This window comes from Schistocerca nitens, chromosome 10 (genome assembly GCF_023898315.1).
Source record: "Schistocerca nitens isolate TAMUIC-IGC-003100 chromosome 10, iqSchNite1.1, whole genome shotgun sequence".
In the NCBI taxonomy this organism is placed as follows: domain Eukaryota; kingdom Metazoa; phylum Arthropoda; class Insecta; order Orthoptera; family Acrididae; genus Schistocerca; species Schistocerca nitens.
In genome coordinates, this window is record NC_064623.1 from 12,726,347 (window position 1) to 12,753,788 (window position 27,442).

A 27,442-nucleotide genomic window follows, 5' to 3' on the forward strand; every position below is an offset into this window, starting at 1 on the left:
TCACATAAATGATACAGGACTTGGTGTGGACATCATTAAAACAAAGGAGTTTCTCGTTGAAGGGGGATCTTCTCACAAAATTTCTATCACCAACTTCGAATGCGAAAATATTTTGTTGACGCCGATATACGTAACGAGAAACGATCATCATAATGAAATAATGGAATCAGAGCTCGCACAGAAAGATATAGGTGTTCGTTTTCTCTGGACGCTGTTCGGGATTGGAATAATAGAGAATTATTGAGAAGGTGGTTCAATGAACGAAATGTAGATGTAGAACTGTGCCTGCCGAGCGGGATTAGCCGAGCGGTCTCGGGCGCTGCAGTCATGGACTGTGCGGCTGGTCCTGGCGGAGGTTCGAGTCCTCCCTCGGGCATGGGTGTGTATGTTTGTCCTTAGGATAATTTAGGTTAAGTAGTGTGTAAGCTTAGGGACTGATGACCTTAGCAGTTAAGTCCCATAAGATTTCACACACATTTGAACATTTTTAGAACTGTGCCTACAGCACCCATGAGGGCTCTACTTCCCATACCATCTGCAACTCCACCTACAGCGCCAGTATGGGTTCTACTCCCCATCACCACTAGCAATCATGCCTAACTCACCATCATGAGCTCTACTCTCGTTTATCCCCTGCTGCTTCACTTACACCATCAGCATGTGCTCTAGTCTGCCTCACCACCTGCAATTCCACCTTCATCTCCAGTAAGACCTCCACTCTCCATCGCCACTTGCAACTGTGCCTTACATTCCCAGAAATGACTATGGCCTCCATCACCACCTGGAACCCCATCTACCCCACTGATGTAGGCTGTCCATATCCACTGATGTAAATAAATTGTTACTATCATATTAGAAACATTTTACATGTTTTATGTTACTGTTAAAGTCATAGGCATCTGGGCGACGTTAAAAGTGGGAATGATGTAAAGTAATACATGGACCAGGGGAGAGATGGCAACAAACTGTGACCCCCCTCAAACCCAAAACCGGGACCCACATCTGAGTAAAGCCTCGTACAGGGTGTCCAGAAAAGGACTCCCTGATTTCAAAATTAAATATCTCGAAAACAAAGATCGACAGAGGAATGCAGTAAACGGTATGTTTATTGTGAAAGCTGAAAGAAGTTCATACAGCAGTTTGAAATAATAGTTACAAAAGCTGCTAACAGATGGCGCTGTAATCGCCATACGTAATGCATAGTATAAATAAAGAATCGAAGCCCAGAGCGATCAGTTCCACTATTGAAACGTGAAAGGAGGTTAGCGTACCGAAGGAAGAGTTAAAAACCATGTAGTCCATTGAACAACGCGTTTTTCTGGTGCTAGTGTACCACAGATTAGAAGAGAGTCCTACGGCAACAAGGCGAAGTTTTCAAGCACGATTTAATGTTCCAAAAGGACCCGATGGGAAAAACATTCGTACGCTCTTCGCAAAATTTCAACGAACAGGCAGCGTAACTGATGATCTAGTGGGGCATGTTGGCCGCAAGCAAACCGCAGTTACGCCTGAAAATATCGCCACAGTTTCTGGAATTATTCAGCGAAATCCAGTGTCATCCGTCCGTAGAATTGCATCTGAGACTGGTTTGAAGCGTTCCAGCACGCAGAAAATACTGAGAAAGAGCCTACACATGTTTCCATTCAAAATTCAAACGCACCAGGCCATACCCGTACGAGCTGTGCAACAAAGGGTTGCCTTTGCTAATGACATGCTCACAATGATTGATGGTGAAGGATTTGATGTTGGCTGCATCTGGTTTACAGATGAAGCACACTTCCACCTGAATGGATACGTGAATAAGCAGAACTGGCGATTTTGGGCTTCCGAAAAGCCATATTGGTGTGAAGCGAAACCCCTGTATTCTCCTAAAGTTACTGTGTGGGCTGCAGAATGCAGCAGAGGCATTGTGAAGCGAAACCCCTGTATTCTCCTAAAGTTACTGTGTGGGCTGCAGTATGCAGCAGAGGCATTGTGAAGCGAAACCCCTGTATTCTCCTAAAGTTACTGTGTGGGCTGCAGTATGCAGCAGAGGCATTGTGAAGCGAAACCCCTGTATTCTCCTAAAGTTACTGTGTGGGCTGCAGTATGCAGCAGAGGCATTATTGGCCCTTTTTTCATTCGAGAAACGGTCACTGGTGCACGTTACGTTGCAATTTTGGGACAATTTGTCGCCACACAGCAAGCGTTAGAGGATCGGCCAGGTACTGAATGGTTTATGCAAGATGGAGCCCGACCACATCGGACCGAACAAGTGTTTCGCTTTCTTGAGGAATACTTCGGGAATCGAGTCATTGCTTTGGAATATCCCAAATTTACTGGTGCAGGCATGGATTGGCCTCCATATTCGCCGGATTTGACTCCCTGTGACTTTTTTTGTGGTGCACCCGAAGCATCCCGCCACGCTGGACGAGCTCGAATCGGCGATCTCTGTGGCATGTGATTCCATTTCGGTTGAGACACTACGAAATGCGATGGCGAATTTCATTCTTCGTTTGCGCCACCTCTGTAATGCCAATGGTGAACATTTTGAAAACATTGTGATGTGATTGTTTGCAACGTTTGTTTTCATACGATTATTTCACTTATGTATGCTGATATGAGCTGTACAGCGTACAGCGCCATCTGTTAGCAGCTTTTGTAACTATTATTGTGATGTGATTGTTTGCAACGATTGTTTTCATACGATTATTTCACTTATGTGTGCTGATATGAGCTGTACAGCGTACAGCGCCATCTGTTAGCAGCTTTTGTAACTATTATTTCAAACTGTTGTATAAACTTCTTACAGCTTTCACAATAAACATACCGTTTACTGCAATCCTCTATCGATCTTTGTTTTCGAGATATTTAGTTTTGAAATCAGGGAGCCCTTTTCTGGACGCCCTGTATGAAGGCAATTGTGTGGAGTCACAGCCGTTCACACAGCTTCAGCACTAGATGCAGTGCTCGCTCTCCCAAATCACACGAGCTGTTTTCACGTTATTGCTGCCAGTTGTACACGTCTCAGCATGCACGCTGACCTAATGCCGGTGCTCCACAGGGGAGATGAGCCGACAACTGCGAGACTGCCGGCCCTCTGCGGCTGTGACGACCCCCGAGCTCGCCCCGTCGCTGTCCAGCGCCTTCCAGGAGGCGCGCCTGGAACCGCCACAGCTGCTGGTCACCGTGGGGGTGGCCTACTCCAGCACCCAGCCTACCTCAGGAGCCACTCCAGAGGGGGCGGCGGACTTCGGCCAGCTGGTGGGGGACGCCAGCCTGGACGGGGCCCTGAGGCCACAGCGCACGGGCGCCGACCACCTCTTCCTGCTGCCCTACTCCAGCGGCACCACGGGGCTGCCCAAGGGCGTCATGCTGTCCAACCGCAACCTGGTCGCCAACGTGCAGCAGACGGCGTACCCCCGCGTGCAGGTGCTCGACGTCGACGCCAGTGAGTCCACCATAAGTCTGCATCAAATTTTTCATAACAGTGTTTCCATTCCGCTAATTACAATACACGGTGAAGCTTAATATCGAGCGATTTTATAAAGCGCGCGAATCAAGCTGCGTCGCAGAGATTTGGAGGGGATAGCTTCAGTTATCAGAGACAGCAACGGACTTGGAAGAGCAGTTGAACGGAATGGACAGTGTCTTGAAAGGAGGATACAAGATGAACATCAACAAAAACAAAACGAGGATAATGGAATGTAGTCGAATTAAGTCGAGTCGGGTGATGCTGAGGGAATTAGATTAGGAAATGAGACACTTAAAGTAGTATAGGAGTTTTTCTATTTGGGGAGCAAAATAACTGATGATGGTCGAAGTAGATAGGATATAAATTATGGCAAGGAAAGCGTTTCTGAAGAAGAGAAATTTGTTAACATCGAGTATAGATTTAAGTGTCAGGAAGTCGTTTCTGAAAGTATTTCTATGGAGTGTAGCCATGTATGGAAGTGAAACGTGGACGATAAATAGTTTAGACAAGAAGAGAATAGAAGCTTTCGAAATGTGGTGCTACAGAAGAATGCTGAAGATTAGATCGAGGTATTGAATAGAATTGGGGAGGAGTTTGTGTCACAACTTGACAAGAAGAAGGGACCAGTTGGTAGCACATGTTCTGAGGCATCAAGGGATCACAAATTTAGCGTTGGAGGGCAGCGTGGAGGGTAAAAATCGTAGAGGGAGACCGAGAGAAGAATTCACTGAGCAGATTCAGAAGGATGTAGGTTGCAGTAAGTACCGGGAGATGAAGGAGCTTGCACAGGATAGAGTAGAATGGAGAGCTGCATCAAACCAGTCTCAGGACTGAAGACCACAACAACAACAGCGTCAGTTACGTTTGGCGCAAAATAGCATTTAGTCATAATGGAACGTTGGACCCCACGGCATCGTACGTACACTGTCAGAGCATTTTATCAGAACGTTAGGTCATACCTGTTAGCACGTCATCCATTCCGCTACCACTTCGACATTAATCGAAATCGGACGGTGCCATCTGCCTGTGCTATTAAAAAGTGGGTTGGGAACTTTGAGAAGGTGGCGTCAACGAGAAAAAAGAAAACTAGGAGACCAAAAACTGTGCGCACACCTGAAAACATCAAACGTGTAAGAGTTGCCATTGAGGGAAGCGCTACGCTTGGGATTTCAAAAAGACTGGTAAAAAGAATTTTACACAAAGATTAGCACTTTCACCCCTACAAAATCCAAATGGTTCAGGCCCTTAACGAAACAGATTATGTGAGCCGAACCCGGTTCTGCTTAGAATTTTTGGAAATGATTAATCATGATGAGGACATTGTAAACCGTTTCTGGATGAGTAATGAAGCCTACTTCCATCTCTCCAGTTACGTCAACGAGCAGAACTTTCGATTTTGGAGTGGCGTTAATCCTAGAGAATTGCATCAGCAACCATTGCACTCCGGAAAAGTTACTGTGTGGTGCGCCATGTCTTCATTAGGGATCATAGGTCCATATTTTTTTGAAGATGGCCTTGGCAATACTGTAACAGTGACTTCGCAGAGCTACACAGACATGTTAGAAAACTTTTCACTCCGCAACTTGCACACTGCGAAGTGGACGACGAAACGTTTTTCCAGCAGGTGGAGCACCCTTCCACACTGCTCGAGTAATTATGAATATTGTCAACCGTTTGTTTCCAAATCGTGTGATCTCCAGAAACGGCGATATTGCATGACCCTCTAGTTCACTGTGCCTCACATCGTGCGACTTTTTCTTGTGGGATTATCCGAAAAGCAATGTTTACCGAGGTAACCCTCCTTGAACATTTGAAGCCCTAAAAGAGCGGATCGGACAGGAAGTTGTTCAAATCCCACTGTCAATCCTGCACAGTGCCACGAGTCACTTCAAGATCCGCCTGGAGGAACGTGTGCGTCGAAACAGACGCCATCTTACCGGAGTTATCTTCAAAAAATAATCGAAGTTTTACTATTCCAGGAAATGCTTTTCACGTATTTTAAGATTATGAAATAAGAAAATTTAACGAAGTGTTTTTACTTGACAGCGTTTTAAAATCGCTCTTTATTATGCCTCATCCTGTATTTGCAAACGTTTATTCAGTCATGACTGCAAAGTAACTTACTGCCTAACGACATTGGTACGCAAAAAGTAAGGATGAGAGTAACTTTCGCGTGATGTGTCGTGCCAAGTAACAGAGCTCCATGTCGACCATGAATATCAAAAAACTGCTGCAGTAAAGAAGATAACTGAAAAAAATACACGATGAGACGAACATAAATGACACTTGTATTCAAAGACAATAATTACAGTGACATGATCGTGTTTTACGATGGTCACCTGGACATTACGGAAGGCAGTGTACAGTTCTCAATACTGCGTGTGATAGGCATAGATGGTACTGTGTGCTCTGAAATACGCTCCCATGTTGACCACAAGGTTGGTAAGGAGTTGTTGTGCTAGGGCGTTCCATTCCTTCAGCAGTGCAGGTAAATGTTCGCTGGTTGTTGGTGTAGTGTCTTGTACCTTATGGAAAGAAGGGACGGGATGTTGTTATGGGTGGCTGGTGTCCTTCCTCTGCAACACAAATGCTCACGTGGATGAACACGGTTCTTTATCTACGTGAACAGATAGCTACTACTTAACTTTAATAGAGTACATATGTTGTGGTACAAGCTCATCCTTGCAGACAATACCAATCTTGCTACAGTCGGATGCTGAGTACTGTCGTAGCTTGAGATGTGGACAGTAACTGCACTGCAATTAATGACGGACACCAAACTGGAGAATGTGCTAGTGGCTGACCCTCCGGTCACCAGCGGCGGCCTAAATACTGTCGGTGGAGAGGGCGTTGGCGGCCTGTTGCTTGCAAGTGTATCTTTGGCCTCTCTCCTGATAGGTGCACTTGATCCAGCGCCTACTATAGATCTTTGCCGACCAACGTGTTGGCGACGGCTTATGCCAGTACAGCTGGTGCATGTGTGTGTGCTGCAATATGTTTCCCCACCACATTCCACACAAGCTCGATGGAATTTAAATCAGGGCCACGGGCAGTACAGTTCATTCATCGAATACACTCCCGATCCGAGAGGTCCTCCATCTGTGCTGTCATGCATGGTGGCACAGCTGCGCAGGGTGCCCACACAGTTTGAGGCGCCACGTCACGGACTGCACGGCCCCTTCTGCTGGAGGGTTGAGTTCTCCCTCGGGCATGTGTGTGTGTGTGTGTGTGTGTGTGTGTGTGTGTGTGTTTTGTTCTTAGCATTAAGTTAGTGTAAGTAGTGTGTAAGTCCAGGATCTGATGACCTCAGCAGTTTGGTCCCACAAGAATTCACACACATTTGAACATTTGGCACATTGTCATCCACAAAATGTGTGAGGCGATTGCAACCCTGAAAAGACGCAGAGTGTCACAATAATATTGATCAGTGAGTGTACCGTGGTCAAAGATTTGCGATAGTGTCAACAGCATAAGGGACTGGGCAGAGAGGCGTGGCGTCGCATGCTCTTCTCAGCTAACAGCAGGTTCTGATTAGGCGAGAGGTAGGAGCACATAATGCAGCCAGAAAAATTGTCGAACGTGATCGATTCGGTGGTCCAGGTGTTATGATGTGCAGAGATATAATGTTGAATGTAAGATACTGAACACGGTTCACGGACTGGACAACGTCACTGGACACTGTACTGCCTCCCCAAGTGCGCGTTTCCAGCAGTGCATATGGCCCTGACTTCATTTTCATGCATAACAATTCGTGACCGCACCGAACAGCGCATGTAGAAGAGCTACCAGAAGGAGAAGATATTTAGTGAATGGACTGGGCTGCCCATTACCCCGACTTAACCCCTATCGAGCACGTGTGGCATATGCTGGAGAGACGTATTGTAGCAACGACCACAATAATTTGGTCTCGGAACTCTTCCATTTGGTCCGTGTTTGCATAGAAAAACAACAATATCAGAAATGGAGTCCGCCTTGAGGCAAAACACCTTGTTATTCGTTTATTTCTTTATGCACCAACGTCCATCCAGCATTTTTCAACCCCGCTGGTGGAGCAATGGAACGGCCTACCACAAGAAGTCCTTACCAACCCTCGTGGCCAGCATGGGAGCACTTTGCAGAGCACGCACTGCCGTCTGCGGTGTTCACACACCCTACTAACAACCATATCGCGCTTTTCTAATGTCAGGGGACAATCACGAGTCGCGGTGGCTTCAGTGCCATTGTCTTTGAATAAAAGCATTTCTCTTCCTCTCATTGCGTATCTGTTTCAGTTACCGTCTGTACTATACTGTAGCAGTTCTTTCTGTGTACATTCGAACTTTCATCAGGCTGTGTTACACTACTCGTCATTAAAATTGCTAAACCAAGAAGGAATGCAGATGATAAACGGGTATTCATTGGACAAATATATTATACTAGAACTGACATGTCATTATATTTTCACGCAATTTGGGTGCATAGATCCTGAGAAATCAGTGTCCAGAGAAACCACATCTGGCTGTAATAACGGCCTTGATACGCCTGGGCATTGAGTCAAACAGAGCTTGGATGGCGTGTACAGGTACAGTTAACCATGCAGCTTCAACACGATACCGCTGTTCATCGAGAGTAGTGACTGTGCGAGGTGCCGGGGCTAGCAGTGTATTTACACTAAATTCTTGAATCTACATCTGTAAATGATGCTCTAAGCCCCCCCTTATTCTAACTCCGACTTTTGCTGTTGCACAAGGATGAAACAAAATATACGCGCACTGACTGTAATCAGCCCTGCAAGTGGAGTAGAAAAGAGTTTGGCACCTGCAATAATTTAATTTGATAAATAAGTTAAATAAAGGAAAGTTTCATTAACCTAGTGAGGAATGATAGGTTTACTTTACCGATTAACAGAATGAAAGTTCTGTGCAAAATAACAATATGATTTATTACGACTAAACACAAAATACTAAACCAAAACACATGACACATTTACAATACATTAAACTGGCTCGAATTGGAAACACAAACAAACGCTATAAAGGTGAAGTTGTCCCTAACTTAGATCATGAGGTTTAAGACGAAGTGATATGTGGAGCCAATTCCTTTCCACTCAAATCTCGAGAGAGACACACAGCTAACCTAACAGTAATTGCTGCTACTCAAGACAGAACAAAGTTAGAAAAGGATGAACAGGCGCGCTCTGCTGAGCTCTGATTATCACCTAGGAAAATCCCTATCTGCCGGTGCTGCGGACGTACATTACCAAAACTGTCTTCTTATCTCCCAGAACACGATCTGGCGTACCGCAGGCGAGGGCTGGTTGCTTGGACGTCCTCGACCGAAAGGCGACTGCCGACTCCTAGAGCACCCGTACAGGCCGAACACCGAACATTCCCGCCCCCACGACAGTGGCCGTGGTTACGTTCCAATCAGCAACTCGAAAACCGGCGGAAATTCCACTCCATTGCCGGAGCACTACCATTCCACCAATGGAGATTCTTGGCGCCAATTTCTGTGCTGATTTTGCAGAAAGTGCGGGAATTTTCCCGCCACAACTGCGTGGGTACACAAGTCATTCCCACGCCTCGCTGGTAGCCCGCCAGAAAGTGTTTTCGCAAAGTTTCTCCGAAGTAACGGAACCTCTAGCCCAGCCGCTACTTCACACCCCAGCGGGCGTGTCTCTTGACAATGTCGGCGTCTGCCAAGCATTCACTCGACTGCCTCACACACGTCGGCTTAACTCTCTCCAGTTCCACAGAGCCCGCCTGTCACCGGACCACCCGGGTGACGAGAGACGCTGCGTGGGAAGTACGCGTGTTAAGGAAAAGCAACCCTCCACCGCATGCAACTAGAGAGGAGAATCGTAAGATAGAAATATGAGAGGGGGCTCATGCCACCTCTCATTGCCCCTACGCCATTTTAGATTGTAATTGGTGAGCGGTTGGCTCACTTAGGAGCAAGGTAGTGAGTCAATCGCCCAAGAACAATCTTACAAAGTGACTCCACATACCGCACTCTATAAAAAAGATCATTGCAACTGAAAAATGCAACTCATAGAGGGAGGATTATTTATGATGTAGCCAACTTCACCTTCTTAATATGGAACACTAACACTCACATCACACATCCATACCCAGGGAGCCCCTTCCCAAACACCGATTCACGCAGACATTCACTCTCTAAATATGGCCCGGGCATCTGAGCCAAATATGGAGCAGTTTATTCTTTACAATCAGAGTTGGAGTGCTCCGCAATTAAATGCCCAAGATGTTACAACAGTTTTAATCATTAAACTAACCTGAACTCACTCACACATGATACTATATAAGTTAACAATCTCTTTGTGAGCTTTCAGAATCTAATTACAACCTCCGATTCATTCTGTCTCCCTGCAGCAAGAATAACCTTTACAAAATGTTCCCTGAACTGATGGTCCATTCACAATGACAGTGGTGGTATCTGCTTCAGTTTATGGGGACTTCAGGCACACTGTTTGCATACACACAACAATAAACACAAAATACAAAAAAAACATGGTGTGGAGAACAATACAGTAATCTGTAATAAGAATTACAGTGTAAAAACACAAACGCATACAAGGTATAACATACATTACAAAAACAACATAAGAAAAAGAAATTTAAGAAAAAAAACAAGGTTCATGGGGCATCAAATTGTGCGTGCACATTGCACAAAGTTCACGACTGTGCTGAGAATGAGGCACTAAATCACATTGTTTGAAATATCCGTAGCACTTCACAAATTCTACAGTACTGACATCACATAAGGCTAAACGTCGGGTGTTGTTGCTACGTTGTGGCAACAGCAATAGGGAGTTCTGGAGTGTCTGCAGTACGCTGTTGAGATTGTAGTCAGACCCACGCATATGATCACGGCAGTACGGTAGGAAGACACAGTGATAGGCTCTCCTCACGTCGATTAATTGTCTCTGAGGTCTACTCGTTGGGATACATCACTAGTCTAGGTCTCTTCTCTCGCTGGACAGAACTTTACGTTTCCCAATATTGCAGTTCGACGAGGGATGATGGCACGTGGAGTGACTCCACAAGTGTGTGAGATCATCCATACAGGATCGAACTAGGAGCGACTATTGTTAAAACTGCTCTCTAATAGAGAGGAGAAGTAAGAAATGAGACCATACATTTGTTAGTGTGGCACGATACTGCTTTGTGTATGCAGATCGGCCAATGCTAGTGAGTTGTAAAAACCCAACAGGTGAGTATATAGCGTCCCTTTCTGTCCTGAGGCACATGAGGCTCAGATTCTGACACGATATGTGATCTTCTTCGTGTACTCACGACAACGTGGTCTGCCGCAGGGAATCCCTCCAAACGGCTGCCGCGTCCGGAGAGCTAGCAGGCTGTCGCGTGTGGGTCGCGTGTCAGTGTCAACGGCCAGCCCCACTTTCGCTTGTAGGCCGGCGAGGGCTGTCTGCCGCCTAATCCCTCAGGTACACGGCCGTCAGCTTGTAGGACCGGATGCTCTCCCGCCCTTCACGTCAGGTAGCGCGCTGACGCTTTCTTCTTGCAGGTAGCCGATGACCTCCGGCTGGCCCCTGCATTGCCACGATCCTCGTCATCTGCACAATTCTTACAAAAATCTTATGCCTAACTTTTTCCCATGACCTTCTATGTTATAATAAATTTACATAATGAAACATTGATGGTCTGTCATTTCAGACACTCTTATTTTACTTTTATAGTTATTAATCTATGGCAATCATTATAACATCTAATCTAGACATGGAAATAATTTATTTTGATATATGTGTAGAGACCGATCTCAGTATGTACATGGTGTGTGATAACTGATGCTTTGTAATGGATGAACAACTAAATGTGCGGGCCCGCACTAATATTACTATTAATTATATAGATCGACAGTAGACATGCTCAAGAATTAACTACCATATGCCAACGATCTACATTCTATGTCTTCTAAATAAATTATATTATTATGCAGGCTGAAGTTTTACTGAGCTATAAAGAACATGCAACTATTGTACGTTCGAACATGCAACTATTGTACGTTCGCTCGCCGGTCGTCCCTCCATCTCGGGTCTGTGGTTTCATGATCTGAAAAATAACATCCCAACAGGCGCGCGCCAAACACAACACTTGTGGTAGAAAACCCCCACAATATTAATCTAGTTATTGTAAAAATCCTACAGTTTAACTTATCCTAGTATATCGTACTTTCCCTTTTATTTATTTATTTATTTTATTTATTTATTTATTTTTTTTTTACCTTATACAATACTCTTACATAATGCCTGTTACGCTGAGATGTCTCGCTGCTCGCCGCTATTGACGACAGTGATGTGCGCGCCGTACGACATGGCCTCCGAGTTCTCACTACGCCTCACTGAAACTCCAGAGACTGGGTTAGCCATGGCTATACACGACAATAAATTTATAGTTGCAACTTCCTTCTCTATGTGATGCGGTTTTCGCGATCAAAGCACACCTTTCCAGAAGCAATGTAATATGACCAAGCCAGGACTGGTTCCTGTTGAGGATTCCGTCGCCCAACACACGCCAGCTACAGAGTATGTCACGAATCTCCAAGTATAATTCCTTGGTTATTCATCTGTGACAGTCACGAGCAGCACTCTAAATCCCCAACCAGCACATTGGCATGGTAGGCTTTATGCTCGCATTTCTCTCGTCTAGGGCACCATTGGAGTCAAACGCTCACAGGATCACCCCGACTTGCAAGACAACGATGCTGGCGCAGCTCTGCAAAAACTATACTGCCCATATTCATCCTCGAAATCACGCAATATGCCACAATCTTGCAGTGCACTGACGCGTGCCTGCAAGCATTGGTATGAACGTCTCACGAACTGGTTGTGGCCGCTATGGAGCGTATCACGACTTCTCAGAACGCTTCTAAGAGCACGTTCTTGTATGCGCCCGTTTGTGCAACATCTCGTCACTCATCATTATCCCTCAACATGGACACCAGATAGGAAAGGACAAAAACATTGCTCATGAAAAGGTAGTGTCTCCTACTCCATCGACATTGGAGATCGCGAACATAAACAAAAAGAGGATAGCAGCAGTAAATTCTTATGCAAGACAACGCAGCGTGTTAATACTTTAGCAATCTTAATCTATTAATGTAACGATTATTGTTCCCCGAAAAAAAGGTTCATATATTTGCCTATTGTACTATGTACACTTCTTACACTACTACTATTCTACGAACTCCTTTATGTGAGAGATGTGGTGGAGTCCTATGGACTTCTTTCCTTTCAGCGTCTCCAATTCATAAGCATTGCGGTGAGCTGCTCTCCTTATACGGTACGGGCCGTTGCAAACAGAATAGAATTTTTGGCATTTCATTTTTTTGTTTGTTCGAAAGTCGGAAAGACTTAACGAGCACCTTTTGTCCAATTTGGAAGTGTCGTAGACGAGCTCCCCTGTCGGCACGTCTCTTCCTGACCTCTGCTGCAGCCCGTATCCTCTTGAGAGCCAAATCCACTATGGCTTGGTGCTGCGTTCGCGCCCTTGGTGGGAAGTTTACGACCTTGGTTATCAAGTCCTTAGGAATCCGGTTTTTCAGTACTGTAATGGGTGCCAATCTTGTTATCCCATGGGGTGCCTCATTGATCACCTCCTGGAAGTCTTTAAGGAAAACGTCCCATGTCGTGTGCTGTTTGTTACAGTACAACCGGCACAAGTTTCCGAGTTCTTTAATAACCCGTTCTGCAGCATTCGAGCTCGGATGGTGTGAAGATATAAAAATGGGATCAATTTTACATCGACGCAACGTCTCCTTCCATGTTTTTGACTTAAACTGTGGCCCGTTATCAGAAATGATTCTACTCACATGACCAACCTGTGGTAGGAAATCCCGGATTAGGGCTCGTGATACAGTTCGTCCTGTCGCCCTCTTCAGTGGCGTAAAGGTAACGTATTTGGACGTTAGTTCAACAAACACTAATACGTAAGTATATCCTCTTCTTGTTCTTGGCAAAGGTCCCATCAAATCTGTAGCTGCTAATTGTCTTAATTTGGTCGGTACGATTGGGTATAATGGTGCCTGCATGCTCACAGTGGTGTGCTTAGCCTTTTGGCAGTCTTTACACACCGACAGTACCCTCCGAATTCGACGCTCCATGTTTCGAAAGTAACACATGGTCCTTAGCTTGAGATTGCACTTGCGTGGTCCGAAGTGTCCATAGCTGAGGTGAGTATGCCATATAACCTTGTTTATTAGGTGTTCAGGGATGCATACCCCCCATTCAGTGTCATTGGTATAATTTCGGTGGAAAATTATGCCTTTCCGCAAGAGGTAGAACTGCCTGATGGTGGCGTGGCTTCTGTCTATCCATTTCTGTTTCAATAACACTAGGGCAGGGTCCTTGTCTTGCTCCTTCTTGATGTCCTGCATACTACAGGTAATAAAATTTTCAAAGGCTACTTTCTGCATATAGTAAAGGCAGTAGTGATTTTCCTCCAGATCTTCTTCCATGTTGTGCTCAAATCCGATCGGTGACCGTGATAAGGCGTCTGCAATGATGTTCTGACTGCCGGGGATATATTCTATCGAAAAATTGTACTGCTGTAGATACGATGCCCACCTAATGAGCCGCCTGTGATTAAGCTTTGCAGTCATCAAGAACTCGAGCGCCTTGTGGTCTGTGTAGACCCTCGTCTTGCGACCAAACAGAAGGTATCTGAATTTTTCAAACGCCCATACAATAGCCAGCGCCTCTAACTCGGTTACTGAGTAATTCCTCTCACTCTTGGCTAGTACTCTGCTAGCAAACGCAATTGTCTTCCACACCCTGTTTCCTTCATGTACATAGTCCTGGAACACCATGACACCCAGACCGGAGTATGAACTGTCTGTTACTATGCAAAGCTCTTCTGCTAAATTAGGGTGTGATAGGATGGGTGCTTGTAATAATGCGAATTTTAATGCTTTCCATTCGGATTCGGCCGCCTCATCCCATTCCCAAGGAATCTTCTTTCCTGTAAGTTGATGCAACCGAGGACTGCTCTGAGTTTTGACATGTATAAAGCGGTTGTAAAAATTTATGATCCCCAAGAACCCCCTTAACTGCTTCTTTGTCGTAGGAATGGGAAACTTTTCAATCGCTTCGATCTTTTCGGGATTTGGCGCAATGCCCTCACCCGTGATGATATGTCCTAGAAATTTCACAGAGGACGTCCCAAAATTCGATTTTTCGATATTGATAGTCACTCCGTATTCCTTGAATGTCGCTAGGAGTTCACCGAGGACCGCATTGTGCTCTCCCCAAGATTTCTCCGCGATCAGCAAATCGTCCACATAGCTGGTGACATGACGTTTCAAATTATCGCTTAGTATGCCGTCCAGCCCCCGAATGAATGCGGCAGATGAAACGTTCAAACCAAATGGTAGACGACGAAACCGGTAACATCTTCCAAATGCTAAAAAGGCTGTGTACTGTCTGCAATTTGGATGGAGCTCGATCTGCCAGAAACTCGATTTTAGATCAACTGATGAGAAGATTGATATTCCATGGAAGTTTTGTAAGAGTTCCTCTAATCGTTCCGGTCTGTCTGTTTCGGGTTCTATTATGGTATTAATTTGTCGCGAGTCCAAGACTAAACGAATACTACCATCTGCCTTCTCGACTACTCTTAACGGGTTATTATAGGCTGAAGCCGTAGGTTCTATTATTCCTTCACTCAGCATTCGCGTAATTTCAGCTGCTACTTTCTGCCGATATGCCAAGGGGATTGGATAGGGTGGCACACGAAACTGGTTGTGCGGACGTACACGAAATTCATATTGGAAGTTCTTTATTGATCCTGTCTTGGGAATGAAGACCTCCGCATGTTCTACTAGTAATTTATGAAGTTCTTTGCGGTGGTCGCACCTTATATTCTGTATTGCTACCACTTTTTCTCCTATTTTCTCCTTTATTTCTCCCATTATTCCGACTTCATTCTCATCCGTGTCCTCTCCCCTACCCGCAACATCGACCTGTTCTTCCTTTCTGTCTTTCAGACACGCATAGTTTATCCGTACACAGTTAGACGGTAGTTGAGCTGGGATCAGCTGGTCGTCGAACTTAATGTGGACGGGATTCCCTTTCCTCAAAACCACTTCACCTCGTCCTAGATCAACTATTGCTTCATGTTCATTTAGGAAGTCCGTTCCTATTATCATGTCGATCGCCAGATTTGGCACGATCCAGAAGTTAGACTCTATTTTGTGTCCTTGGCAGGAGAATTCCAGTCTTGTTTGTTGGGCGACCTCCGTACATTTACCCGCTAATGCCCCTTTTATTTTGGTTTTCTTAACCGATAGAACAGGCCAGTCCATCTCCTGAGAGCACCTCTTGTATGCTGCCTCAGATATTGCTGTTATGTAGCTTCCACTATCTATTATCGCATTCATACTCTTTTCAGCTATTGCTACTGTGATAAGAGGCTGCCGATCTTGTCGAGGAGTTGCTTTATGTTCCTCGAGCAGGATTTCTGATAAATCTTCGTAATGTATCATCCGTAGTTGGCCAGGTCCGAGATTACGTGCGAAATTCCGGCGGCCTGTGTTCGCACTAGTCTGGCGTCAATCCCTTGTTAAGCTCCCCCTCCTCTGACGTGCATTAGGATTTGCGGGTCTTGTTTCAATCTCCTGGTTCCACTGTTGTCCTTGGTTTCGCTCTCTCCAATTACGGTCGCTTTGCCGTTCGTTACTCCTCCTATCCCAGATTCCTTGTCTAGATTGACCCTGCTCCCTGACGTTCTGGTTTCCGTGTCTTTGGTTTCCATAACCTTGAATAGCGTAACCTTGACTTCCGTAACCCTGGTTTCCAAACTGACCAGTGCGATTATGCGATCTGTTGTCGTCTTCCCTTCCTGGCCCGTGGCATTTGTTACTTTGCCCCTTCTTCCTGTCCTTTGCGTCTTGTTTATCAAAGACTACTTCGAGTTCGCGCAATAGACTCTTGAATGCTTCTATGTCAGATCCACACTTGCCGACAAGTGTCTGTTGGTACCTAACTGGCAATTTGGAAAAGCAAAATTTTATGATTTCTCCGTTGCTATATGGACTATCTAAAAATTGATTCTTCTTGAGTAAATCATCAAGAAATTTGGTTGCGCTCCTATGCCCGGACACTTCCAGTTCAGGACAAAGTATTATTTCCTCTTTAATCCTGTCTTGCGTTTCCTTTGACCAGTAGGTCCGCAGGAATGCACCAACAAATTCCTGATAAGTCCGACACGTCACTGCCACACCCCGCATCTTTTCCGCGGCTTGGCCTTCGATGTGTCCGCACATGAATTCTAATTTTGCCTGGGTTGGCCATGATGCCGGCAATGAATTGGTAAACTGCATCACCCAGCTCTTCGGATGCATCGACCCTCCATTTTCTTTGAACTTCTGGAATTTTAGTATCGACAGGAAGTGATTGTGATCAAAATCCTGTCTGATCCTCGCACTGGTGTTGTCACTCGTTTCCGATACTTGCACGTCTGCTGAGTGTCCTGCTCTATGTTGCTGATAACTGTGATGTGCTACCTCTGTATCACAGTGGAAGTGGTTCTCAGAATTCACTCTCCTAGGTGGGCTATAATTATTGGAGCTATTACTCGCTGTTTCTGCGTGTGCATTGTTAGTTCCGCACTCTGTCACTGGGCTAGAGCACGGCGGGCTTTTCCTCGGAGACACAATTCTGTGTATTCCATCACTGGTATCCGAACGCGCAGTGCTCGTGTGCCCGTTTTGCTCTAGTTTTGCTATCCGACTCTCTACTTCTTCCATTCGTTTCGTGGTGTTCGCAACCGCGATATTACCTTGAGTTTTTAAGAATGCTAGGGATTTTGAATGGGATTGTGTTGTACGTCGCAAGCGCCCTGCGAGTTTAGAAGTTGCTTCCGCGACATTCATTGCCCCTATTGCTGCCGTTTTGGCCAGGCCTGCTACTTTTTGTGCAGCCATTGACATTTGTTTTGCTTCTCTACATTCTTTCTTTATTGTTATTAATTCCCCACGAATTTCCCCTATATGCGAAATTATAGTCTGAGTGTCCTTACGCTGTTTCTCATCTTCTTCTTTCATTGATCGTAGGAAGCTCAGTATTGGGTTTACGTCATCTTTTTGATCCTCTTCAAACGTGGGAGATGTAACTCTGGACACCTGGGCGCTAGAGCTCTGACGTGGCCGAGCTCGCCCCTGTCTGCTCTCGTTCGTCTGATTATAAACTTCTGCTACCGTCTCGACCTGTGTGCCTGTCTCTGTTTCATCCTCTACTTCACTATCATAATCACGGCCGCAACGCTGCTCTGAGATCGCGTCCAAATCACCTTCCTCATCAATGCCCCTGGCGTCCTGTCCTGCTAAAAATGTGCCCATCTCATCTCCGAACCTATTCCCGTCAGTAAACTGCCCCTTATCCATTATGCTATCCTCTTTTGTTTTAGCTTCGCTCGATAATAGTCGTGCCTTACTTCTCGTGATCATTCATGAGAAACAAAATTTATCTAAAATACACAGTAAAAATAATCTACTCCCTGTATTTTTACACATAGACATAAAATTCAACAACGCTGTCCCAACGCTGTAATCACAAACACAATTTGAAGTGGTACAGAAACCGCACACAAATCGGACAAAGTGCGATGTGGTACGGACACCACATCAACGAAACACAAAAACAATGAACACACAAAAATATATACACTGAAAACAAAAACTGTAATCATGCGCCGCTACTTAAAACTAAACGCGAAACTATCAGAAAAACAAGTTGGGTATTAATCATTAAAAAAAAGTAGGGAAAAAAATTGAATGTTCCTACTCAGAATCCCGTTTGATTATCAGAGATTCACAGGAAAGATCCGAGGCTAAGGGTCGCCATTTTATGCGAGGTGCCGGGGCTAGCAGTGTATTTAACACTAAATTCTTGAATCTACATCTGTAAATGATGCTCTAAGCCCCCCCCCCCCTTATTCTAACTCCGACTTTTGCTGTTGCACAAGGATGAAACAAAATATACGCGCACTGACTGTAATCAGCCCTGCAAGTGGAGTAGAAAAGAGTTTGGCACCTGCAATAATTTAATTTGATAAATAAGTTAAATAAAGGAAAGTTTCATTAACCTAGTGAGGAATGATAGGTTTACTTTACCGATTAACAGAATGAAAGTTCTGTGCAAAATAACAATATGATTTATTACGACTAAACACAAAATACTAAACCAAAACACATGACACATTTACAATACATTAAATTGGCTCGAATTGGAAACACAAACAAACGCTATAAAGGTGAAGTTGTCCCTAACTTAGATCATGAGGTTTAAGACGAAGTGATATGTGGAGCCAATTCCTTTCCACTCAAATCTCGAGAGAGACACACAGCTAACCTAACAGTAATTGCTGCTACTCAAGACAGAACAAAGTTAGAAAAGGATGAACAGGCGCGCTCTGCTGAGCTCTGATTATCACCTAGGAAAATCCCTATCTGCCGGTGCTGCGGACGTACATTACCAAAACTGTCTTCTTATCTCCCAGAACACGATCTGGCGTACCGCAGGCGAGGGCTGGTTGCTTGGACGTCCTCGACCGAAAGGCGACTGCCGACTCCTAGAGCACCCGTACAGGCCGAACACCGAACATTCCCGCCCCCACGACAGTGGCCGTGGTTACGTTCCAATCAGCAACTCGAAAACCGGCGGAAATTCCACTCCATTGCCGGAGCACTACCATTCCACCAATGGAGATTCTTGGCGCCAATTTCTGTGCTGATTTTGCAGAAAGTGCGGGAATTTTCCCGCCACAACTGCGTGGGTACACAAGTCATTCCCACGCCTCGCTGGTAGCCCGCCAGAAAGTGTTTTCGCAAAGTTTCTCCGAAGTAACGGAACCTCTAGCCCAGCCGCTACTTCACACCCCAGCGGGCGTGTCTCTTGACAATGTCGGCGTCTGCCAAGCATTCACTCGACTGCCTCACACACGTCGGCTTAACTCTCTCCAGTTCCACAGAGCCCGCCTGTCACCGGACCACCCGGGTGACGAGAGACGCTGCGTGGGAAGTACGCGTGTTAAGGAAAAGCAACCCTCCACCGCATGCAACTAGAGAGGAGAATCGTAAGATAGAAATATGAGAGGGGGCTCATGCCACCTCTCAACTGGCGTATTGTGACGAGCCAGTTGCTCGGCCACCATTGACCAGACGTATTCAATTGGTGAGAGATCTTGAGAATGTGCTGGCCAGGGCAGCAGTCGAACATTTTCTGTATCCAGAAAGACCCGTACAGGACCTGCAACATGCGGTCGTGCATTATCCTTCTGAAATGTAGGGTTTCGCAGGGATCGAATGAAGGGTAGAGCCACGCGTTGTAACACATCTGAAGTGCAACGTCCACTGTTCAAAGTGCCGTCATTGTGAACAAGAGGTGACCGAGATATGTAACCAATGGCACCCCATACCATCACGCCGGGTGATACGCCAGTATGGCGATGACGAATACACGCTTCCAATGTGCGTTTACTGCGATGTCGCCAAACACGGATGCGACCATCACGTTGCTGTAAAGAGAACCTGGATTCATCCGATAAAATGTCGTTTTGCCATTCGTGCACCCAGGTTCGTCGTTGAGAACACCATCGCGGGCGCTCCTGTCTGTGATGCAGCGACAAGGGTAACCGCAGCCACAGTCTCCGAGCTGATAGTCCATGCTGCTGCAAACGTCGTCGAACTGTTCGTGCAGCTGGTTGTTGTCTTGCAAACGTCCCCATCTGTTGACTGAGGGATCGAGACGTGGCTGCACGATCCGTTACAGCCATGCGGATAAGATGCCTGTCATCTCGACTGCTAGTGATACGAGGCCGTTGGGATCCAGCGCGGCGTTCCGTATTACCCTCCTGAACTCACCGATTCCATATTCTTCTAACAGTCATTGGATCTGGACCGACGCGAGCAGCAATGTCGCGATACGATAAACCGCAATCGCGGTAGGCTACAATCGGACCTTTATCAAAGTCGGAAACGTGATGGTACGCATTTCTCCTCCTTACACGAGGCCTCACAACAACGTTTCACCAGACAACGCCGGTCAATTGCTGTTTGTGTATGAGAAATCGGTTGGAAACTTACCTCATGACAGCACGTTGTAGGTGTCGCCACCGGCACCAACCTTGTGTGAATGATCTGAAAAGCTAATCATTTGCATATCACAGCATCTTCTTCCTGTCGGTTAAATTTCGCGTCTGTAGCACGTCATCTTCGTGGTGTAGCAATTTTAATGCCCAATAGTGTACTTCGCAGTAACAGATCATGCAAAGGTCCCTTACATCCTTATAATAAATTAACCTTTAACTGTCTATCAAAACGAAGAAGTAGATTCTCTTCGTGTGCAATCTTTACCGACATGTTTACATCAGTTCTCCATACAGTCAGACGCTTTTTGTGCTGTGGCAACAGCTTCTTTGTGCCTTCTAATATGACTGTTGAGTCTAGAATATTTCTGTTTGCTGGTGACAATAGCTCAGCAGTGAAGGATGTTGAAATAAACGTAGGGAATCTATAAAACAGTACAGTTCAGGAGATACAATCACGATTTGTAGAAAATAAAGTGATGCTAAATCACAATAAGAGTCAATTTCCGCAGTTTCTAAGATACCGTTCAACTAAAACCGTGATCTGGATACACAGAATGGGCATACGATTAGTGACTGTGAACAATTAAAATTCCTACGCGATAATGTAGGTGGTAAGATGTCATGCAAAGCCCATATTCGGGATGTTGTACAAGAACTGAATGGTGCAGTATTTACCGTTAGAACAGTATTTGCGATAAGTAATAGCACTTCGTCTTCAGGCCACAAGTGGCCCATCGCGACCATCCGACCGCCGTGTCTTCCTCACTCAGCTGAGGATGAGGATAGGAGGGCGTGTGGTCGGCACACCGCTCTCCCGGTCGTTATGATGGTTTTCTTTGACCGGAACCGCTATTATTCCGTCGAGTAGCTCCTCAATTGGCATCACGAGGCTGAGTGCATCCCTAAAAATGGCAACAGCGCATGGCAGCCCGAACGGTCACCCATCCAAGTGCCGGCCACGCCCGACTGCGCTTAACTGTGGTGATCTCACGGGAACCGGCGTTTCCACTGCGGCACGGCCGTTGCCCTGTAAGTAATAGGTTAGGACGAAAGTAAGTCGTCTTTGCTTAATTTCACTCGCTTATGACATATGACATTACGCTCTGGCCTAAGTCTTCCCTGTCACAAAGGGAATTTCTGGCTGCGAAACAGGCAGCTCGAGCAAAATGTGTTGTACATTCGAGAACCTCTTGTTGAACCGCATTCAGGTATCTGGGAATTTTGACATTAGCCTCTCAATGTATATCTCCTTTAACGTCGTTTGTTGTTAACAATATGAGCTTATTCCTAAGAATTAGGAGCTTTTACTGACTTAACACTAGGCACAAATCCAATCTGCATGTGAATCCCATGTGCTTGACTCTGGCGCAGGAGTGCGTGCTGCATTCTGCTGAATCCGTTTTCAATAAGCTACCATTACTATTAAAAAGTTTTAGCAGCGATCATCGCACTTTTAACGTCTACAGCAGGCCTGGCCAACATTTGCGCTCCGCGAGCACAATCGCACTTCCCCCACCACTGTACTATTCCTAGTGGCTGCGTGAGTGAGACGGCTACACGTGCAGGAAAGTTATGAAGATGTGTTTGGAGCACAGTACAGCTACTTCTAAGAGACGGATGTTGCTGCATACTTCTATATGCAGGCCTTTATCACCGAGTATATGTTCAATTTTTTATTTTTCTGCCAAAGCAGTTACTTGATTAAATAAATACATTATATAGTGCTCATATGGCGAGCAGAACTACGAAAAACATTACATACGGGCATTAAGCATTACGGCGTGATGTTTATGAACTTATACGATTTTCGATTTTAGAATATGTAATAATTCTTGAACAATGGTTCGTCATACAGTCAAACACACTCAGTTACATAGACTATAATCTGCCAAACCTGAACGTTAGCGGGAAACTGAAATAACGTTAGCGGCTTGTTTGTGTAGTAGAGAATATTGCTCTTGGGTGGTACGTTTTACAAAAGTCTTGTAAATACCTGGATTGGACAAAGAGGTCGTTCAGCTGGGTGCTCCACCTCAACTTGGAAGTATTGACATACACTACTGGCCATTAAAATTGCTACACCACGAAGATGACGTGCTAGAGACGCGAAATTTAACCAACAGGAAGAAGATGCTGTGGTATGCAAATGGTTAGCTTTTCAGAACATTCACACAAGGTTGGCGCCGGTGCCGACACCTACAACGTGCTGACATGAGGAAAGTTTCCAACCGATTTCTCATACACAAACAGCAGTTGACCGGCGTTGCCTGGTGAAACGTTGGTGTGATGCCTCGTGTAAGGAGGAGAAATGCGTACCATCACGTTTCCGACTTTGATAAAGGTCGGATTGTAGCCTATCGCGATTGCGATTGCTTCCCCGTCCTTCCCTAATCCGATGAAACCAATGACCTCGCTGTCTGGTCTCCTCCCCCAAACAACAAAACCCCAACCCAACTGCATTGAAATTTAACAAATCTTGCAACACGAAGAGAGTTTAAAAAGTGGTCCGATTTGTACTACTTTTTTATCACTGTCTTTGTAAATACACTCCTGGAAATGGAAAAAAGAACACATTGACACCGGTGTGTCAGACCCACCATACTTGCTCCGGACACTGCGAGAGGGCTGTACAAGCAATGATCACACGCACGGCACAGCGGACACACCGGGAACCGCGGTGTTGGCCGTCGAATGGCGCTAGCTGCGCAGCATTTGTGCACCGCCACCGTCAGTGTCAGCCAGTTTGCCGTGGCATACGGAGCTCCATCGCAGTCTTTAACACTGGTAGCATGCCGCGACAGCGTGGACGTGAACCGTATGTGCAGTTGACGGACTTTGAGCGAGGGCGTATAGTGGGCATGCGGGAGGCCGGATGGACGTACCGCCGAATTGCTCAACACGTGGGGCGTGAGGTCTCCACAGTACATCGATGTTGTCGCCAGTGGTCGGCGGAAGGTGCACGTGCCCGTCGACCTGGGACCGGACCGCAGCGACGCACGGATGCACGCCAAGACCGTAGGATCCTACGCAGTGCCGTAGGGGACCGCACCGCCACTTCCCAGCAAATTAGGGACACTGTTGCTCCTGGGGTATCGGCGAGGACCATTCGCAACCGTCTCCATGAAGCTGGGCTACGGTCCCGCACACCGTTAGGCCGTCTTCCGCTCACGCCCCAACATCGTGCAGCCCGCCTCCAGTGGTGTCGCGACAGGCGTGAATGGAGGGACGAATGGAGACGTGTCGTCTTCAGCGATGAGAGTCGCTTCTGCCTCGGTGCCAATGATGGTCGTATGCGTGTTTGGCGCCGTGCAGGTGAGCGCCACAATCAGGACTGCATACGACCGAGGCACACAGGGCCAACACCCGGCATCATGGTGTGGGGAGCGATCTCCTACACTGGCCGTACACCACTGGTGATCGTCGAGGGGACACTGAATAGTGCACGGTACATCCAAACCGTCATCGAACCCATCGTTCTACCATTCCTAGACCGGCAAGGGAACTTGCTGTTCCAACAGGACAATGCACGTCCGCATGTATCCCGTGCCACCCAACGTGCTCTAGAAGGTGTAAGTCAACTACCCTGGCCAGCAAGATCTCCGGATCTGTCCCCCATTGAGCATGTGTGGGACTGGATGAAGCGTCGTCTCACGCGGTCTGCACGTCCAGCACGAACGCTGGTCCAACTGAGGCGCCAGGTGGAAATGGCATGGCAAGCCGTTCCACAGGACTACATCCAGCATCTCTACGATCGTCTCCATGGGAGAATAGCAGCCTGCATTGCTGCGAAAGGTGGATATACACTGTACTAGTGCCGACATTGTGCATGCTCTGTTGCCTGTGTCTATGTGCCCGTGGTTCTGTCAGTGTGATCATGTGATGTATCTGACCCCAGGAATGTGTCAATAAAGTTTCCCCTTCCTGGGACAATGAATTCACGGTGTTCTTATTTCAATTTCTAGGAGTGTATATCTCAGAAATATGTGTACAATGTTATGCGTATTGGGTATTTACTCTGTTGTCAGCTGTCAAAAAGGTTACATGTGTTGTGGTAGCATCAAGGAATCTTTGTTTTGTATAAAAACAGATTAGAGAACCTGCATTAAATTTTGTTATAAGAATGGAATAAAGTGTATGAAATTTTTAGAAATGTTAAATATTGCTTTTGGTGAACCTGTTATGAGTAAACCAAGGGCATACAAGTGGTACAAAAATTTCAAAGCAGGCCTTAAAGAACAGCGGTTTTACAAGCATGGATGAGATTAAAAATACACAGTTAAGAGACCTATAAACTACCCCGAAGAAAGAGTTCCTAAAGTGTTTCGGGAATTGGAAAAAGCACTGGCATAAGTGTACAGTATGTAATGAGGAATATTTTGAAGAGGATAACATTGCTGTAGATTAACAAATAAAGTTGTTACCAAAAAATAAAAATTAATATGCGAACGCACCTCGTAGGTCAAGCTTTTTGCTTAGAAATCCAAAATCGGTGTACATGTTTCGAAGAAAATTTCAGCAGTGTTTGGAATAGCTATTGGGCACATGTTTTAAGCAATTTGTCTTAGAATCAGGTGAATAGTGACCGAGATAGAGATTTAGGGTTCCATAAGCATCAAATGTTTTACACGATTGGGTTTTCTCCCAAAATTATTAGTTTTCGTTCGTGGTGATTCCAGTAAACCATGCGACTTATTTTCACGTTCCTTCATTATGCGTTCTATTGCCGCCCTTTGGTTCGGACTGGTAATGTTATTATAGTTACAGTTCTTTTTGGGTCGCCTCTTCAATACACGCCGCAATAACATTAGAGACGATTGAACGCTCGCTACTCCGCAAATACCTCCTCTTCTTCGTATTCTACACATCTTCTTGCAATACTAGACGATTATCCATCACCTCCGGATACCGAAGCATACCAGTAAGTATACAGAGTTAACTGACTGACACTGGCAACTAAGATCCCACGAACAGAAACGACGTATATCACCGCACGCCGATCTACGCCACTAGACAGGTAAGGGGCAACAGATTTTGGGCGCCCCTGAGGGCCGGTGGCAGCGGTCTTCCGGTATTGGCCACTTCCCCCACCAACAGCGTTGCTCGCTCTTCTGTTTACAGACAGACTATACCTCTCCTCCGAAGAAAAAACTCAAAGCCACACCCTCAGACGACAACGGAAGGCGTCACACCAGGCTGAACACTCGAGAGAAGTTCACAAAACTTCACTGGACTGTTCTTCCTCGTCCACCAAACAGCCCGGGTCTCGCGCCCTCCGACATCCATCTGTTTGACCCAATAAAGGATACACCCTGAGGGAACCAGAACGTGGATGGTGGGGAGGTTTCTGATGCAGCGAGATACTGTCTCCGACGTCGACCACTAGACTGATACCGTGCGAGGTTACAGGTCCTGCCAGTAAGGTGAGGTCGCATTGAACGGAGATTACTTTGAAAAACAAGGTTTTGTAGCCAGAAGAATGGGGAATAATATGGCGTGTTGGAATCCCGAACAAAAACCAAACTGCTTTCAGAAAAAAAATGTGTTGCATTACTTATCGAATGCCCTCCGTAAAATTTTGTGCTCCGTCTGCGGGTGATTTTGCAGATGGCAGTTGTAACCAGATTTGTTCATATGGGCTTTATGTTGCGTACAAGCCGTTTACTTAGTTCGTTAGAGGTACTCAACTTACTTGTACGTTTGTGTTTTTGAGCAGCCCAGCTAATTTGCCAGACATCTCACCTCGATATGACGTTTTTAGATACTTAACTGCTAAGAAACTATGAGGTGTTGGACAGTAGGTCGCCTTTGTTTGTGTAGCCTAAATCCTAAATAGCGTGATTCACCTAAGCTGCTCACCTCAGATATTTCCTGAACGGTTTAACATCATAATTTTATTTTCGTCCAAATAATTTTCGAAAAGGCTTCAGGAAGCGACATATAGCCTCTTTTAATAGCTGTGTTAATTACAGAAACGTGATTACCAAATAGAACTATAGCGACGTAGCTCCAAACAGCGGGGGAGGGGGGCTGTGGGTAAAGGGGAATGCCTTGTGGGGCCAGAAATTCCATGGCGGAACTGTCTGTGTGACATGGGGCATTGTCTAGATGCAATCGTCGTGTCTCACTGGAGTCAGCGTTTTCCTGAGCCTTGTGAAACACTTGACTGACGGTTTGCCCTGGGGGAACAGCCTCAACAACAGCACGCTGACGTCCGACATTGTCGTCGGTTTTTGAAGTTGAAGGTTTCCCTCAGTGAGGTTCATCGTTAACGTATTCTCCGCCTTCCAAAAATGACTTGTCCCAGCAAAAAACTTGTGCTCTTGATATCGGGCAATACTGCCTAAAACTAACTGCAGCATCATTTCAGCTGCCTTGAAGCACAGACGACTCTGCTGGCTGGGTCACGTCTACCGTATGGGTCCTGAGAGATTACCACGTGGGGTGGTGCTTGAAGAGATTTCTACAGCCAAAAGACTCTTGGAATGTCCTGTATTGAAGTCCAAGGACTCCTGTAAATGAGTTACGGAGAGCTTTGGCATCAACACCGACAGGTGGGAGGCTCGGGCTAGCCTGAGATCAGAGTAACGTAATGATATACCATCTGCAAAGTCGAAGTATGATGGACGCTTGTTAGATACATTAAGGCAGAAAAGTTTCGCAGTGCTACCGCTGCTCCAGCCTCAGCAGCTAGATGTACTTGCGACAAATGCAGCAAGAGGTGCCATGCTGCGAAGGCTTCATAAGCCATGTGAAAAAATGTAAGTCATAAGCAAACAGATGCTGCATGTACCAAGACGTTGTGGCCAATATACACTGAAGAGTCAAAGAAGCTGGTACCGTATAGGGCCCGCGCGAGCACGCACAACTGCAGCAAACCCGACGT

General features: G+C 46.0%; 1 protein-coding gene and 1 pseudogene across 2 annotated transcripts in view; one reads left to right on the top strand and one right to left on the bottom strand.

Moving 5' to 3' along the window:
• LOC126210332 (uncharacterized) overlaps positions 1-27,442 on the top strand; it is a 136,183-nt gene that overhangs the window by 59,992 nt on the left and 48,749 nt on the right. For both annotated transcript variants that reach the window (XM_049939534.1, XM_049939535.1), the window contains exon 4: positions 3,044-3,430. In XM_049939534.1, coding sequence (XP_049795491.1) covers positions 3,044-3,430 — 387 coding nt within the window. The remainder of the gene's footprint in view (positions 1-3,043; positions 3,431-27,442) is intronic.
• LOC126211039 (5S ribosomal RNA) lies at positions 21,469-21,586 on the bottom strand (annotated as a pseudogene).